This window comes from Neoarius graeffei, chromosome 2, assembly GCF_027579695.1.
Source record: "Neoarius graeffei isolate fNeoGra1 chromosome 2, fNeoGra1.pri, whole genome shotgun sequence".
Taxonomy (NCBI): domain Eukaryota; kingdom Metazoa; phylum Chordata; class Actinopteri; order Siluriformes; family Ariidae; genus Neoarius; species Neoarius graeffei.
The window spans coordinates 79,862,506-79,881,389 of record NC_083570.1 but is presented as its reverse complement, the minus strand read 5'-3'; the positions used below and the strand labels follow the sequence as shown (position 1 = coordinate 79,881,389).

General features: G+C 39.3%; 1 protein-coding gene across 4 annotated transcripts in view; it reads right to left on the bottom strand.

Annotated features, from left to right (window-relative positions):
- The window catches only part of fbxo31 (F-box protein 31), a 30,715-nt gene continuing 11,831 nt past the window's right edge, over positions 1–18,884 (bottom strand). For 3 of the 4 annotated variants that reach the window (XM_060915017.1, XM_060915018.1, XM_060915019.1), the window contains 7 exons: positions 11,317–11,393; positions 11,018–11,185; positions 10,821–10,895; positions 10,536–10,645; positions 3,642–3,795; positions 2,838–3,178; positions 1–2,518 (listed from right to left, as the gene is read on the bottom strand). In XM_060915017.1, coding sequence (XP_060771000.1) covers positions 2,296–2,518; positions 2,838–3,178; positions 3,642–3,795; positions 10,536–10,645; positions 10,821–10,895; positions 11,018–11,185; positions 11,317–11,393 — 1,148 coding nt within the window. In that variant the 3' untranslated portion in view covers positions 1–2,295. Of the gene's footprint in view, positions 2,519–2,837; positions 3,179–3,641; positions 3,796–10,535; positions 10,646–10,820; positions 10,896–11,017; positions 11,186–11,316; positions 11,394–13,569; positions 13,657–18,884 lie in introns of all 4 variants that reach the window. The other variant, XM_060915020.1, reaches the window with a different exon arrangement.

Sequence of the window (18,884 nt, the reverse complement as noted above, 5' to 3'; positions counted from 1 at the left end):
TACCACCCACAGTTTACCATGACCTGGATGACTGAGAATCTTCACAGATGAGTTGTTTGAATGAAACAATTTTCTTCAAAATGTTCCGAGCACACAAGCTGCGAATGTGCTGTTTTTGCACCCGAAGAACTGTTCCATTCAGCCCATGAGAGGTCTGTCCCTGTGCGGCAAATGGCATTTATCCATTACCTTCTTACCTTTTTGTACTTTGGGGGTTTATGCAGGCTAGTTTTTTCACTTCTGCCATTGTTGCATCCTCAGGTAATAGTCACATGAATCCTGTATAGTAAAGCAGTGCTTGTTTACCCTCTTTCTGCGTTGCCGCAGGGGTTGGACAGTCTACTACAGTAATTATGGTAGGCTGGCCTGGTGGCGTCTTGAAGTTTTTCATGAATGAATCCAGAGCATGCTAAGCGTGCTAACGAGTGCTTATGCTGCCAGGAACGTGTAAAAAAAAAAAAAAAAAAACCTCACGCACTTGCCTCTTGGACAGATTTCAGTAAGTCAGATTATATGCAGATCTGTTTGTAGGTTGTCTAGCAAGGTTACAGTCTGCAGAACGAGGCTGTCACGGCAGCACTACTTGTACCGGGGATATAAATATAAAAAGTTGCCTTCCCCCATTCAGTCATGTAGGAGTACATCAGCTGTTCACTATTCCCTTGCTGTTTATCAGCGACATCAGTATTATCTTCCCCCTCCACTTTTTTTGTTAAAGAAATGGACTTTCAGTTTTTTTTTCAGATAAACTTTTAATGAAATAATCTCCAGCCAGGTGCAGCTTCAAGTCTTACTCGCTATGCAGAGCTTCTGGCTTGCGTTCAAATGACGTCAGAACATTGCCGGAAACCATCAGGGGGATTTTCTGATTGGTTAAAATATTTTCAATGGCGGCATCCATGAAATCGTCCATTCTGCATAGAAACTTGACTTTTGGAGATGGATATTTTAGTTGTGTGAGCTCCTTATTTTCAATTATTCACATGAATCATTAGTTTATATCATAATCTATCTTCATAACTATTTTAAAAATAGGTTTTCTTTTCTTTTAAGCTTAACATATCTGTGTACTGGCGCAGCTTTGAGCCGGATGCTCATTTGTCCTCCTTTTGAGATCATCTCTATAATATGCCATTAGAGAAAGAATGAGTAAATGGTATTAATACGAATTACAGACTCCGTAAAGACTTTTGATCTAACAAATCTTTAGATGAAGATTTAGATCAAATAAATATTTGAAATTTCAGTGGTCAAGAGCTGAACATAACCAAATTAGTCATGTGGCTTGAGGTCACATCGTGTCAGGTCAGAGACGGTTTGGCCAGCTACAGACCCAGTTTAGCCTACGTCTACCGGTAGCCTACTTGTAATGTAGCAAAAATGCTTAAAAGAGAAACTTCGTTTCATCTTGAATGGATAAAAGATCATCAAATTCATCACAAAAAGCAGAAAGGATGACTTCCGTGCTTACTGTATGCTGTGTTGTTGCGATGCAGACGCAAGCAGCAAAAGGAAAGGCGCAATCGAGCGACATGCTGCACAGACAAGCACAAAGACAACAGTCAGAGCACAGGTGCCTGCCTCTTCACGCATCATATTTCCGTGAAGCTTCATCACCTAAAATGACAAGATCTCCGCTGTGGATCTTTGTAAAGTTTATCATACAGTCAAACAGGAGTGTTGACTGTGGAGTAAAAGTTGACCAAGAGATCTGCACAGACTCATCCATTGCAAAAAGGGGTGACAACAGGCTTGCTCACTGGGGATAGATTAGGGATCAAATTAATTCATGTTTAAAGTCATTAAATTCTGTAAAGCTGCTTTGCGACAATGTCTATTGCTAAAAGCGCTATAAAAAATAAACTTGAAACTTGACAAAAGCCAAAAGTGTCAAACATCATTCATGGTAAGTGCACCAGAGTCTCATTCTGTGTTATGGGTTTGGGATTATTTTTCTGTTTTTGTCTTGGCTTCACTGAATTTTGCAAAGCATCCTCCTTTTTGGTGTTATGGAAATGGCCACCCTATGACCAACATACAGGCTGCATTAAACATGGCGGTTTCAAGATGGCAGAGTGGTGACATACAATCGCTCGTATTCGATTGGAATCTCAGCAACTTCCATTAAAAAAAAAAAAAATCCATCAAACATCTTTAAACATGATCAGTAGGGATTTAAAATAAAGATTAAATGTTCCTAGAACTTATGCAAAAAGACTTTAGATTTGTGATAAAAGACTTGTTCAGGAAGACTTTTCGGCTAAATGAGCGTAAATCGGCTGAAAAGGCTGCCTATCAGGATGTCCAGGACTGCATGTTGCGAAGCATGGACTCAAAGCGCTCCATGCTGGGGGCCTGAGCATGTTCCAGCTTGTCTGTTAAGCGGCTGTACAGGCTGAAAGACTTGAGCTCTAGCCAGATGAACCCGAAGCGGTCATCGTCAAATAGGACGAACAGGCCAGGGGTGCGCTCCGGACTCGTGAAGCCATGACCCGCGATCAGACCTGTTCCGTAGAAACTGAAACACATTCAGAAATTAATGCCAGACTCTCATCTCCACGTGCCCATCTTTTTGTCAAATGACAGAAATCCTAGCAGGCATGGTTTTCTATTGGCTCACAAAACTGAGGCTCACCTACAGTAGATAATGAGCTTTTTTCAGCTTTACTAGAACTTAAGCTTTGCTTAGATCATGGAATAAACATGAGGTCATCAAAACTTATCTTAAATAATAGTTTCTATCCCAGGACAATTTGAGATACAACCCTGAACCTCGCTGTAGGTTTAAAAGCTGTACAAATGCCTAACCGAGATCCAAGTCACATATTGCTACTTACCACATCTTGCATGTTCGTGGGTACACCTCATTGCGGGCCATGACCCCTAAAGGCAGGACAAACGGCTGAGGTTCACCCTGACTGCTTGAAGCTCCAGCACTCCCTGCATCCTCAGCTCCAGATCCAGAGGCAGCATCACAACTTTCTGCCCCTGAAGCACCACAGTTACCCACGGTGGGGGCATCTATACCCAGCGCACCCCTCTGAATCTCTTCGTGTACTCCCATTACCAAGCGAGAAAGCTCCTCGATGTTTCGCTGGTGCTCCAAGTCAGGCAGCTGCACTGGCCGACTCAAGTCTATGTCTAAGGTCAGCTGACCCGCTGGGACATTAGGGTCACCCTGAGAAGCAAACAGTGAGGAGTCAAACTTTCACTTCCATAGTACACCACACTATACAGTGCCTAATTAAATTCCAAATTACACTGTCATAGATGCTTCGGCATACTTGTATCACCTTTCACGGTTTCGATCCTTACTGCTCTCAGGATCAAAGTGTACCAGCAGCTACAACTGAGCTCGAGAGACATTAGTGATGCCTCACCTTTTTCCGCATCGTGATAGTCACATGGAAAACCATGGTTTAATGTGCCCACATGCTGCTCAAGAAATCTACATAATACAGAAAATTGTTGCAGCCCCCTATACTGAACAGAGCTGGGGTTCATGCTGGAACACTATGATTAAAGCATCTTAAATAAAACTGAAGCCAAATCTAAATGACCCAAACGTTAGAATAAATTAAAGAAAGAGACTTTCGATGAGTAAATCTACAGAACTAGAGTGATAAAGCACAGCGACTCACTGTAAGTTTAGTGGCTTTGGCCCGAGAGCCGTGGAAGCTCAGCATAATGATCTCCAGGCCGTGGCTGCCGTATGTACCTTTAAAGAGGCCCGGCTGCAGAAGGTCTGAAGGGAGGCACGGGGGCAAGTAGATCCGCCGATAGGTCAGGCAATTACTGTAAACACATGAAATGCTAAACTCACACACTCATCTCATCTCATTATCTCTAGCCGCTTTATCCTGTTCTACAGGGTCGCAGGCAAGCTGGAGCCTATCCCAGCTGACTACGGGCGAAAAGCGGGGTACACCCTGGACAAGTCGCCAGGTCATCACAGGGCTGACACATAGACACAGACAACCATCCACACTCACATTCACACCTACGCTCAATTTAGAGTCACCAGTTAACCTAACCTGCATGTCTTTGGACTGTGGGGGAAACCGGAGCACCCGGAGGAAACCCACGCGGACAACATGCAAACTCCACACAGAAAGGCCCTCGCTGGCCACGGGGCTCGAACCCGGACCTTCTTGCTGTGAGGTGACAGCGCTAGCCACTACACCACCGTGCCGCCCCTCACACACTCTATAAAGCAAATGAAGTAGTATTTTTGTACTGTACTGCTTTTTTGAAAGAAAAAACATTTTATACTGCGATTTTTCTAGACTAGTCCCCAGTCTTTTAATTGAATACGGAAGCGATTATAGAAAAATCATGTGTACTGATTAGTTGAGAAATTCTGACTATTTCTCAATAATCACCTCAAGCGACTTGGCAAAATGCGACCCTCACTTATGGTGAAGCGATTGAAGAATTACAAATTATGAAAGAAAATTCTGTTCCTGCCCTGTGCTGACCTGGAGACTTGTCCAGGGTTTACCCCGCCTTTCGCCCGTAGTCAGCTGGGATAGGCTCCAGCTTGCCTGCGACCCTGTAGAACAGGATAAAGCGGCTAGAGATAATGAGATGAGGGGAGATGAGAATTCTGTTCCTAAAAACACTAAAGATGCTATGAAGTTTGGTCTAAAGCTATTCAAAAGTAAGGTGGAATTGGGATTTATTTTATGTTTCAAAACAAAGTAATTTATGTGAGTTGGCATAGATAAGTGACGCAAGCCTGCGCTGCGCTATTACATTTGCATGCCACTTTTGAAGTTTGAAAAATCAACGATTTTTTAAAATACAATTAAATTTAAAAAAAAAAAGTCACCTGTGTATTTATACTAAAACAATTATCCACCTCAGGCTCAGTGAATAATAACCTCGACTTTGTCTTGGTTATTATTTCACCAATATTCCAGGGATGAGAATGAAAAATATTTAAAAAGTCTGAAAAAAGCTGGGCGCAGGCACCCAGCGGGGCCCAGGGGCAGAGCCCCGGTGTGGGCCCAGGGAGCGGGAGCTAATGATATTTGGCTATTTTTTTACCCCAAAACCATTAATTTTATCAGCAAAAAGTTGCAATTTATTTGGAAATAAATTCCCCTTCTGGGTGGACTACCAGGTGAAAATGATTAATATGGTACAATAGACTTGTTTTTAATCAATTCACATTTGATGATTTAAAAAAAATCAATGCACCTTTTAATATAAACGAGCTCTACAGTATTATATTCCTGCATTTTTGCTGTTCATGTCTTTGAATAATCCTTTAAAATGAAGTGCAAACCAGAAAAAAGTTCTATAATATAATTCTCTTAAGCTTTCTTCTGATGTTATCATGGTAGCAGGAGGTCTTGCATATTAAGCAGGAAACATTCAACATCACTTATCACTTACCTTTCAAATGTTGTGTGTACTAACTAGGTTTTATCTGGACAGGATGTTGTGTAATGGTCAACTGACATATGGTCAAGATGGTGATTTTGAATTAAAGAACAGGCATGTACAATTGGCATTTTTAAAATCAAAAACTAGAAGTTCATCTTGGCCTAAAAAAATTTGGGCAGATGCTCCCGCGCGGCACATGCCAGCAATTCCCCCTATGAAATGAGCAATAAGTAGGAGAGTTATACACAGTATCATACCTAAAATTTTATCAGAAATATAGATATGATACTACGATTCTCCCCAACATGCTACATTAGATAAGCTAACCCCATTTATAAAAGATACACACTTATGACACAAATACACACACACACACATTTTTATATATATATCAGTGGCGGCTGGTAGTCTTTCAAACAGGGGAGGCTGGTCGGTTACGATATTTCCAGATTTTAAAAGAAAAAACATCAATTTTGCCCATATTCCTGCCTCTGATCTGGCTGATTGTTGGCAGGGTCACAAACTGTGAAATAACAGGTTCTTTTGGCCCATTAGCCTACTGTCCAATATACATGATGGTGGTGTTGGGGGGGTATATTTTAACATTTTATATTTTAAAATTGTGGCATGTTGTTTAAAAATTGATCATTATTGAAAGCAGCTCTTTGTCAGGAACCTCAGCAGTAACAGCAGAGTGTTCTGGAATAGCCATAAGCACTGACCTTGGGGAGCCAAACATAGGAAAGTTATAACAGAATAATTTCGCACTGTAGTTGGGTTGAGCACATATATTTCTATGATTCTGGATCTGAAATAGCAATGTTATAAGGTCAGCTATAACATAAGCCTAGCGCAATTCATCCTACACGATGTTCGTCATTTTTAGAGGAGGCTGAGCCTCCCTCGGTGTCTTAGAGCAATCGCCCGTGATGTGAGATATATATATATATATATATATATATATATATATATATATATATATATATATATATACACACACACACACACACCATGGCATTGATTCGTGCGATATACATTGTAAATATAATGAATCATTGAACAGCCAAAATAATTTCGACCTACCTTTGTGTTTTTTGGTGTATATGTGAAGTTCGATAGTCCTTGCCCCTCTACTAGCGTAGTTTATCATGTCAGAACACAATGAGCAAAGTACTTTTCCTGGGACGTCTATTTTCCGTATGTGATCACCAAGCTTCGTTGTGACAGTCTACTTGTTGATCTCGACATTCAGTGTTCTTTCTAACCAAGCCCATCGAAAACAGTTCTTTATTCCTGCACCTTTATCAATCTCCCTCGCTCGATCCTCTTCTTTCTTATCTAGGACTTTTGCCATTGACAATATGCTAAAATATCCTGCCTGAATACGTGTCTTTCTGATGTTACCAATGCGTATCGTCAGCGTGTACGGGTCGGTGAACGGCAATTGCAAGCCACGCGTGGAGAGCATGCGTGCTCGTGCTTATACACTGCACGCGATGGGATTTCCCGAAAATTCTACCACAAATAAGTCGAACATTGTCGCAAAAGTGAATGTTAATTACAACATGTCGAAAGACTCGAGTGTGTTAACCCAGAGCCTACCAAGAATCAAGATGTTATAAGGTGACCACAGATAGTTAACCATACACCCCCCCCCCGAAAATTTCTCAACGGATTTACATCGATCTCAAAAACAATCATTTTGGTCTGAAAAAGTCGGAAATCCGCCAATCGGCGGAAAATTCTCATCCCTGATATTCACTTTGTCTACGGCAAATAATTGTTTATTTTTTCGCAGTGCGGTTTCCATCAAATCCTGCGCTCTGATTGGCTGGCGAGCAGGTCCGTATCCTACGATACGGACCCCGGTTATGGACCTCTGGCGACTTGCTCGTTCACAACAACAAACATAATAGAATTTTTTGTCAACATTTACCTTTTTTTAATAAGATTTATTTATAAGATTATCAAAAATCTTATAAATTTTTTGCCAGCATTTCTCAGGAGAATAGCATTAATTTTACAGCATGGATAGCGATAACGACAGTGTTCACAGCTAAAGTGAGTTTTACTACCCTGAGGAAGAAGAAATAAAAGAAAACATTTCAGGAGAAAGCTAAAAACCTGTAACTTGCTAACGCCGAGCAAAAACATGGCTGAATCCTGAATGACTCCTATTTGTATAAATAGGTGACTACATAGGCGGTAAAATGTAGTTTTTTTCCTGCCATGGAAGTGCACTTGTATACCAAGGAGGAAGCCATTAGCATTACAGCCGTGAATGAGGATTCAAAATGGCGGCTCAGCTTGGTTTTCCCTTTCGGGCGCTCTCGTTTTCTGTTAAAAATTGGTAAAGAAAAAAATATATATATTATTTACCAGCTTAAGGTCGGTCCGTATGGTGAAATATCGTGACCTCGGCCTTGAATACTGACCTCGACCCAGAGGGTCTCAGTTAGTACTTCCAAGACCTCGGTCACGGTATTTAACGATACAGACCTCCCAGCTGGTAAATAACATATATGTATTCCAGTAAATACCCTTTAGACACCTAATATACAGTAAGTACACATTCTTTAAATCAGTACAAGCTAATATATTTGGATTTAGTAGTCCTGTTTTTATTTAAAATAATAACAACATGTGAAAAACCTTATGCTTGTGCCAAGTTTGCTGATGAAAACTTAAAAAGTATACATATGAATATACATTCTTTTAAAGACTGGGCAGAATATTATTATTATTTTTTTTAAATTGACAGGTAACGGTCCTATACAGATATAGTTCTTATAAATGTGCTTTGTCATACATCATACTGACTTATCATTTAACAATATTTGTTTGTTAATTATGTGGTTGCTTTTTTCTGAAAACTAAACTTTAACTAATAATTCAGTGCTTTGCTCAAAATATGACGAAATGAAGTGATTTCTTCAACAAAAGTATCGAGGAAATTTGTCTGGTGAAACTTTTCCTCTGCCGTATCTGAGTACTCAGTGCTTTAAGGAGATCATACCATGCATGCTATTCCTTTTACTCATCTTTAAATTACTCCTATACAAAACTGCTTGTTCATTAGACCAGTGTTTCCCAACCTTTCTTGAGCCACAGCACATATTTTACATTCGAAAAATCCCATCGCACACCACCAAAAAAAAAAATGTCACAAAAATATATATATAAATAATGATCATCTAGTCTCAATTTACTCACAATTTACTTAGTGTGAAACCTGGGCCTGTTTAGTTGAACACAAAGCTGATATACTCGCAGGAATTGAAGAAAGGCACACATGAAGATCTTCCTCAACAGCTCTAAGTCACTCTCCTTTTTTAGTTTTTATAGCAGTCACACTTGAAAAGCCCAGCTCGCACAGATAGGTTGCGGAAAATCACCTTTTTTGATTTCTTCTGACCTCTACTCATACTAGGGCCTTCATCTGGGTCAGAATTTTCTCCAGGACCCAGTTTGGATTGTGTACTTTTCTTTTCAAATATTTATCCATCGCCATCACCGCTGTCACACCTGAAGCATTACTAATTCTATTGTTTGAATGGCAACAGGTAAATACACAGGTTAATTAGCTACCTGCTGCCATCTAGTGGAAGAGTATTTAATTGTTCTGCCTGTCACTATACATCGCTGGCATAGACAAACGAAGACAAATTATTTGTAGTAAATAAATAATTATTTTCAGAACAATTAAGTGAAATTGGATAATTTCCCATGGTACACCTGATGATCTCTCACGGCACACTAATGTGCCGAGGCACAGTGGTTGGGAATCACTGCATTAGACCATATAAGCAATTGCCAGAGGCTAAAAGGTCATAAGGTGCCTCCTTTGTGGACCCCACCCCCACACAAATGTTTTGCCCTTATTGCCCAAATACGAATCCATTCAAGGTAGCCAATAAATTATTCCACTACAGTAGCACAGTCAGTCACAGCAGTTCTAGTTCATACTGTTTACCCTGGAGTGCATCTCAAAGTCAAGGCGACCGTTTTATTTTATATTTGTGTAATACAATCCTACAAAGGCATGAACAAATGAAGCAAAGCCACAACAGGAAACAAAAACCAAAAGTCAATGGGAAAAGATAGCAGAATAAATGTTTTGAGCAAAGCAGAATGAATGAAATGTTGGCTGTTCATGTCTGGGACAGATATTGCGTTGGTCTAGATCAGGCTCCAAAAGAAACATACCCCTTTTCCACCAAATCAGTTCCAGGGCTGGTTCGGGGCCAGTGCTTAGTTTGGAACCGGGTTTTCTGTTTCCACTGACAAAGAACTGGCTCTGGGCCAGAAAAACCAGTTCCAGGGTAGCACCAGCTCTTTGCTGGGCCAGAGGAAAGAACTGCTTACGTCAGCAGGGGGGCGGAGTTGTTAAGACCAACAACAATAGCAAGACTGCGAGAGGGCGCCATTTTTAAATAAGCGACGAGATATCATGGATGCAGTAAAGCAGCAGTCATCCATTATTGTTGTTGTTGCTGCTTCTTCTTCTCCATGTTGTTGTTGCTTCGATGTTCGCGCCAAGGTTTATGCAAACGCAGCAACGTAACTGACGTATACAGTGACGTAATGACGTGGCTCCCTTTAGCACCCCAAACTATGGAAAAGCAAACTGGTTCTCAGCTAGTTCGCAAGCTGAACGAGTTGTGAACCAGCACCAGCACTGGCCCCGGTTCCAAACTAAGCACTGGCCCCGAACCAGCCCTGGAACTGATATTGGTGGAAAAGGGGTGACAGATGATTAACTTGAAATCTTGCAAAGTTTTTTTATTATTTTTTTTTTAAAGTGTTGATATGTAAAGAAAAAATATTTAAATGCAGTACATGTTAAAATATTTTACTCTGAGATTATACTATTTTTGTGCCTCAAAAAACAAACAAAAAAACCCCACCTTATTGTATTCTATTACTGTTATGGGAGAAAAATAATTATAAAAAGTCAATATTATAGTTCAATATTGAGCTGTTCGATAGTAATTCTTTACCATAATAAATGTTTGGGGATGACTAATTGCTTGTTTTGCTACTTAAACCAGGTCAAAGAAACACAAAGTGCTACTGGTACGTGAAAATTAATTGTTATGATCGAGCTGATATTTCAGTTGACGATTACTACATAGCACACTTACTCATACTGGCTGGTGTAGATAAACTTCATGAGAATCAACTCCTGCATGTGTTCATGAAAAATATCCTCGAGCGTCCGTCCCCATTCCTCTTCCAACCATGTACGGAACTCCTGCAAAGTGTACACACATGCACGCGCACAATTTAACTTTTCTCTTCATGGCCTAAAAGCCCACCATCCTTCAAACTAACAATTTAAAGGAAATTATTTAAGCCATAATCCTTGAATATTTTTACTCCTTTTAACAGTTAAAAATATCCATTTGTATGGCTGGTTTGTCCCCTACCTCCTGTCTTCCTCCTGGCATTCGATGATGATCTGTTTGGTTGCACTTGGTAGAGAACTCATCTTTTTTTACTGTCTGCAACCCACAAGCACAAGTCGCATCACTACACTGCCTACTCTGTCTTTAGAATAGCAGTTAAAAAGAAAAAGAAAAAAAAAGTGGAACTTGCACTGCTGTTGAATATAAGGTAATCTAACCTGAATGTCCCCTTTGTGAGGCCCCTTGTGGCCGTACATGCACTCCACTGTGGCTTTGTTACGTTCCCACATGTGGATGCGGAAAAGAGGACGCCGCCGCATGGGATCCTCTACACGTGGATCGTGGGGCGGCAGATACATCCAGCCAATGATGAACAATCCGTCCACCTAGCCAGGCCAATTACAGAACACAGCTGCTTCATGACTGAAATTATTCCACAGTAAGATACAAACGATATAAAAATAGGAGGTGGGTGATTAAATGTTAAGTGCATTCATATGACAGTGAGGAGACTTACCACTACATTTAGCAGACCTCCATAGGGGCCTATGTCTGGCTGCCAGAGACCCAAAATGTATCTGTATGGATGGAGCACTAGAACACAAAAGCAAGATACAACCTAATACAACTCACAAAGAGGAGTGCCACGTCGTGTAAGAGCAACAAATCAATGCAGCTTAAAAAGGGAAAAAAAAAATTAATGCAGGGCAATCAAGCATGGTGCTATAGCTACCGGTGCTCTGTCTCAGTACAGTGTGTGCATCCGGAGATTTGTTACTGCAAATGACAGAAATAACCATTTACAACCCCGATTCCAAAAAAGTTGGGACAAAGTACAAATTGTAAATAAAAACGGAATGCAATAATTTACAAATCTCAAAAACTGATATTGTATTCACAATAGAACATAGACAACATATCAAATGTCGAAAGTGAGACATTTTGAAATTTCATACCAAATATTGGCTCATTTGAAATTTCATGACAGCAACACATCTCAAAAAAGTTGGGACAGGGGCAATAAGAGGCTGGAAAAGTTAAAGGTACAAAAAAGGAACAGCTGGAGGACCAAATTGCAACTCATTAGGTCAATTGGCAATAGGTCATTAACATGACTGGGTATAAAAAGAGCATCTTGGAGTGGCAGCGGCTCTCAGAAGTAAAGATGGGAAGAGGATCACCAATCCCCCTAATTCTGCGCCGACAAATAGTGGAGCAATATCAGAAAGGAGTTCGACAGTGTAAAATTGCAAAGAGTTTGAACATATCATCATCTACAGTGCATAATATCATCAAAAGATTCAGAGAATCTGGAAGAATCTCTGTGCGTAAGGGTCAAGGCCGGAAAACCATACTGGGTGCCCGTGATCTTCGGGCCCTTAGACGGCACTGCATCACATACAGGCATGCTTCTGTATTGGAAATCACAAAATGGGCTCAGGAATATTTCCAGAGAACATTATCTGTGAACACAATTCACTGTGCCATCCGCCGTTGCCAGCTAAAACTCTATAGTTCAAAGATGAAGCCGTATCTAAACATGATCTAGAAGCGCAGACGTCTTCTCTGGGCCAAGGCTCATTTAAAATGGACTGTGGCAAAGTGGAAAACTGTCCTGTGGTCAGACGAATCAAAATTTGAAGTTCTTTATGGAAATCAGGGACGCTGTGTCATTCGGACTAAAGAGGAGAAGGACGACCCAAGTTGTTATCAGCACTCAGTTCAGAAGCCTGCATCTCTGATGGTATGGGGTTGCATTACTGCATGTGGCATGGGCAGCTTACACATCTGGAAAGACACCATCAATGCTGAAAGGTATATCCAGGTTCTAGAGCAACGTATGCTCCCATCCAGACGACGCCTCTTTCAGGGAAGACCTTGCATTTTCCAACATGGCAATGCCAAACCACATACTGCATCAATTACAGCATCATGGCTGCGTAGAAGAAGGGTCCGGGTACTGAACTGGCCAGCCTGCAGTCCACATCTTTCACCCATTGAAAACATTTGGCACATCATAAAATGGAAGATACGACAAAAAAGACCTAAGACAGTCGAGCAACTAGAATCCTACATTAGACAAGAATGGGTTAACATTCCTATCCCTAAACTTGAGCAACTTGTCTCCTCAGTCCCCAGACGTTTACAGACTGTTGTAAAGAGAAAAGGGGATGTCTCACAGTGGTAAACATGGCCTTGTCCCAACTTTGAGATGTGTTGTTGTCATGAAATTTAAAAATCACCTAATTTTTCTCTTTAAATGATACATTTTCTCAGTTTAAACATTTGATATGTCATCTATGTTCTATTCTGAATAAAATATGGAATTTTGAAACTTCCACATAATTGAATTCCTTTTTTATTTACAATTTGTACTTTGTCCCAACTTTTTTGGAATCAGGGTTGTAATTCAGTTAGAGGACTTTGAAAATAGCCACTATTAACCTGTTAATTTTCACTCAGGACATAGGCAGTGTGGATACAAGCAGGAGTTATTACTAAAAGAACCATTTCTCACCATTCCATCAGGTTAGGTTCTGCAGACCAGTGTGTCATTTCCCCACACATGCAGGACACAAAGTGGTATCACACACCAGGCAAAAAGTGCTCCTTTCTACTGACAGAACATCAACCCTTTCCCCCACAGCTTGTAACTCTCAACCAAACAGACACCAAACAGCAGCAAAGGGCAGCCTCGACAAGATCACTTTCTACCAAAGTGCATCCTGATGAACCACCACATTCAGTACGCACACCTAGCAGTACATACAGCGTTTGTACACGTCCCAGTAGTCCATGTGCTCATAATCAGGCAGGAGCTTCATAAAACGCCCCGACTTCACCCTCGGGTTCACACCTGGACAAGTGGATCAACCAGAGGAGGACAGGAAAGGCAAGAGGCAAAAAGAGAAGCTGACCACTGATGCAAAATGCACTGTGCATGTGTTATACATCACACACAAATTTGTGTGTGTTCTAAAAGGGTCAAAAAGAAACAGGATACTGGATAAAGCATGCCTCTTTAATACAGGAGATGAAAATGACAAGCACAAAGCAATTAAAATATTTTAATATTTGTTTTATTTTAATTATGGTTATATTTAGGTTTTACACCTGCAGTGCACATGTGATTACTTAACAGTTATTCCACGAAATTGAGTCGTACATGAGCTGATAGCCGACGAGGCATGTAGCACAGAGTTGGCTATACGCCATGTTCGATGAGATTGAGTGGAATAACTGTTTTATTCTACCCACATTCACTGGATTTTGAGAAACAGAGCATTTTTATTTTTTGCAAATTTGATAAATAAAAAAACTGTATACAAAACGTCCGACAAAATCATTTCCGCTTAGAATGTAAACAAAGCTGTGAAATGACAGGAGCAGTTTGTGAAAAATGCTATAATAATAATAATAATAATAATAATAATTCTTGGAAAAAATGATATTTTTATTCCATATTTTGTTGCTTTTTTGTATTTTTGGAGGGGTTTGTTTTCGAGTAGAGTTTTTATTTCATCCTCAGTTGGTTCAGCAACATGCGCCGCCATTTTGTTTTTCTCTTCTCATGGTATATGAGCTGATTGGCTACTCTACTACTAGGCTATCAATCAGAGCACACTATTGCTCATATCCAGTAAATGTGGATAGAATAAAACAGACTATTACATGATTCACTGTAGGGTTGCAAAGGGGTGGAAAGTTTCCGGGAATTTTCAATTTGGGCATTTATTAAGTTTTAAACATTTTAAAACATTTCATCACCCAGAAAAACAAATTAAAACCCATGTTAAGCCTTTCAATTATGTACTGTTTTGTGCTAATTAAGAAAAGGACATATTGCTAAAGGCCAATTAATAAAAGACTTAGTTTTTCAATATTAGTATTATATTCAGATTTTTCAGTGAAAAATCTCAATCTCAATTAGGGATTTTTCTTCAAAGCATCTTGCCACTCTTACATTTTGTGGGAAATTCCAAGATGCTAAATATAATAACAGTTAACATAATAACAGTACCCTTTGGTAAGAATTAACTGGAAATCTAACTCATTGCATAACAAGTAGTGATTTCTAAAAATCTTGCAAAAACTCAAATTTTGACCATTTTTATTACAAAATTTTACAGAACTTGAAGACTTGTCTACAGATTTAATCACAAAGGTATCACATCATAAAATAACAAGGAATATTAAAAAAATTTAAAATTTCTAATGACTAGTAGTCTTGAAATAAGTTTTGCTGCTTGTAAAATATATTAGTGCCACTTTTTCCTTTGAATCTGGAGCACAGCTGTTTAACGTCATTGTTTTAATAGCATTGTATACCCTAATCATTACTTCAAATCTGATAATTTGCTAGCAAATTACTTGACAGGATATGGTTTACAAACCAGTTGCAAAATGAAAAAGGAATTCAAGCTGTTGAAGTGTAATTAGTAAACAAAAAAGTTACAGGAACCAGTCTTCAAAATCATAAGTAGAGTTGAAGTTGCTTTTGAAGAGAAGCTCTCACAAAGTCTAAGGTTATTGTTTAATTCATTATACATGTACCAGGGAAAACCCGTATTGTTTTTGTAAAACATTTGGTGGTTATTAATTTTCTCAGTTGGTTAATTAGTTACATGCTTGTTTTTGCTTGTATGTTCTTCTGAACAGAACAGAGACCCAGAGAAATATCCTAACCTGAATAAAAGGACCTTATTTTTTTGGATCAATTTTTAAGTAAAGTTGGTTTTGAAAATTCCCGAAAGTTCCCCAAAATTCCTGTTCATTCCCAAAATTTCCATGGAAATTTTCCACTCTGAAAATTCCCAGGAATTTTGCAACCCTAATTCACTGTACTGAGAAAAGAAAACCATTTTCCTTAAAATGCACTTATAATAGCAGTCTAAGGGCAACTGATGTTTATGTGAAATATTACTGTAGAATGTTTTCAAAAGCATTTGGAAATTCATCTCTAAACCTGAATGAACTGACTGGTAGATTAACTGAAGTTAGTTGTGTGGGCATAGTGAAGCACGGACACCTTAAAGTGCGTATTCTGGACCAATTTCATGTTTTTTTTATATGAAAGAATGTCCCTTTACACACTCATCCAGAAGGGTAATTTTGCACAAGGCCATCTGTCTACAGCAAAAAAATAAATAAATAAAGCGCGTCTGGAAAAATCCCAAGGGAGTCTGGAGCCAGATTCATGACATCACCTGCGGAAGCGCCAGCAGGCTGCACAAGCTTGCACAGATTCAGTGCACAGCCTGTGTAGACCAAGCGCTCCCATTTCTCTCATTGTCTGGTCTTTTGGAAAACGATGAGTATTAATCCCATCAAGATTGGTGCTGCTACACCCTCCTACGATACATCTGTTAACCATTTTAAGAATTACATGATAACGTTGAAGAAATTTGCAGAAAACCACCAGGCTGTTTTCTCAAACAAACCAGCGCTGACGTAGGATTCAGAGGGAGGCGTCCCGCACGTGACGTCACGAAAATCAATGTTTGCCGGGAAATCCAAATGCCAAGTTTTTTCAGAGGCGGACCAATTCGCCTCAAATGGCTTGATTTCAACTGAATTTTTCTGGTATTCAGGGATGTGAGTGACAAATTTAAAAAAAAGAGGAAAATTTTTAGGCTCAACAGACGATCCCGAAGGGGTCGTCACGACAACGAAGTTGTCGTGGGGAGGGTATGGGAGGGTGCACCCTCCCATTGGTGGGGGTCTGGGGGGTCTCGCCCACGAAAATTTTTGTAAAAAGGACTTAAAATGGTGACATTTTAAGCACATAAAATGTAAAATTTCTAACATAATACACCTGCAGAAAGTCAAGTTTCAAGCTGGTGTTAGGTTTGGATGTATGCTCCACCAAAAAAATTTGGAATATTTTCAAACAATTTCATTAAAGTTCCTGCATTTGTGCAGTTAAATCCATCATATTTAAGTCTTTACAATTTTCTAACAGTAACTGGGTAGGACGGGCTTATTTTATTTTTATTTTATTTTGTTTTATTTTTCTGCTATGTGGGGAATAAAACACGAAAAATTGGAATGGTTGGAGCAGACTCTGGTTTCAGAGGCATGACGCTAAATTACCAGTGTAAAAAAAAAAAAATGTTTATGGTGGGTCAATTTTTTTTTGGTTCGGGCTGTAATGATTATGAGGAACAAGAATATAATTTTATGTGGCCTTACATAACTAGCAATAAAATTTAAACCCTGCCACCAGTTCATAGTACATGTACTTACTCTCTTCAATCAGACCTAACACCTGAAAAATTAATGGCTAAATAAAATTCCACACTTTCTGTGAAGTTTATACTTGCAATATAATTTCAGATTAAACCTAATCATTGTTCAAATGTATCTGTAAATATTAAATGTGCTAGTGATAAATTAGATTGGAATTATCACATTATTTTCAGAGAACTAAAAATTTCATTCAAAAAGTAACAGTGAAGGTAATGTTTTTAATACGTAGGATAAAACATTATTATTATTATTATTATTATTTATTATTATTATTGATGTCTACCTGGCAATGCATAGTTAGTCTTCTGAATCTCAACTCGACTCCTGTGTTTTTCGCTTTTCACGTGTCCACTGAGAGTCACAAATCCACGCCGTCCGTAGTTCAGTTCACAGCAACACAATTTGCAACGTGCGATTCCTTTCTTGTTGAGTTTTTCAAAAACCAAACTAAAAACACTTCCATCGGGAGCTTTGCGCTCTAACCAGTCCCAACGCCACTTATTTTCAATGCCAGAATCTATTTTCGTGACATCGGACTTCACAGACAACGCCGCCATTTTCATTCATACTTGTAGCAGTGCATGTAGAATAGCGACTCCTCTCCACACAGCGATAATGATCAGATCGCTGTAAGGAGCTTTCGTCACTTCCGCTTAGTAAAATCCGGAAAAGTTTCGCGCCAGACTTTACCGAATATTATTATTTATTTATTTTTTAATTTTAGAAAACGCGGAAAACGATTTTTTTACGCGGAAAGGCAATTTGAAAAACGCGGATTTCCGCGGAAACGCGGAGATTTCACATCCGTGGGTATTGCGCAAGGTCAAAAAATTGCAGAGAATGCAGAATGTTACAGATATTTGACCAAAGTTTAATATAAAATAGGAGAATTACATTCCTCTTGCGCCTGAATTTACCCGTGATATGCACTTTAATACAGGGGTCACAGTCTGTCGGACTGTGGTCCAAATGCACACAAAAGTATTTCAGCAAACCAATCTAGAAAAATAAATAAATTTTATATACAAGTAGCAGAGCCAATAAACTTACAAAATCGGGTCATCATTCAGCATATTGCGTTTACAAAAACTGAACCAGGTCCTGTTGCAGATCCTCTGTTGTAGCTTGTCCAATCTCAGGTATTATGTAAACTATTTCGGTGACGGAAGCTCATCAGACCAGAGGCTAGTCACAGGGCTAGAGTTTGTTTAGTTTACTGACAGAATTGAACATGGTCCTTAGGTTTAAGTAAATGGGATTTCTCAGAACAGTGAAATGATGCAATATACAGACATTGGGTATAAAGATATGTGAACACAGCCAAACACAAATCCTCCCCAGAATATTACACAGTAAAGTAGGCCTTAATCATACATGCCCAAGGACAGTCTGCGTTGATATATTTAGGGGGGCATTAGGTGTGGACACTGCAGCATGAACATTAGAGCACAGCAGAAGGCCATTAAGAGACGAGTGCAAGCAGCAAGCAATTCTACGTAGTCTAGACGAAGCTGAAAGCTTACAAGAAGAAGAAGAAGAAGAAGCAAAAAGTCTACAAGGTGAATGCAGCATGCAAACTACATCATGCACTCAGGTTGATTACACAAATGTCTATGACTTAAAACCAAATCTAATATATTCTAAACCTTAGACATTTTAACTTTATATGTAGAAGACCAAAACTCAGATTACAGTATTGCTGTACAATATATAGTTTGTCAGGTCATTATCACCAGAATAGTACAGATGCATATAATCCCTCTAACAAACAATAATATATTAGTTGATTTCTGAAAGGGTTCTAACTTCTCAGGTTAAAATAATTTTGAAATGAAT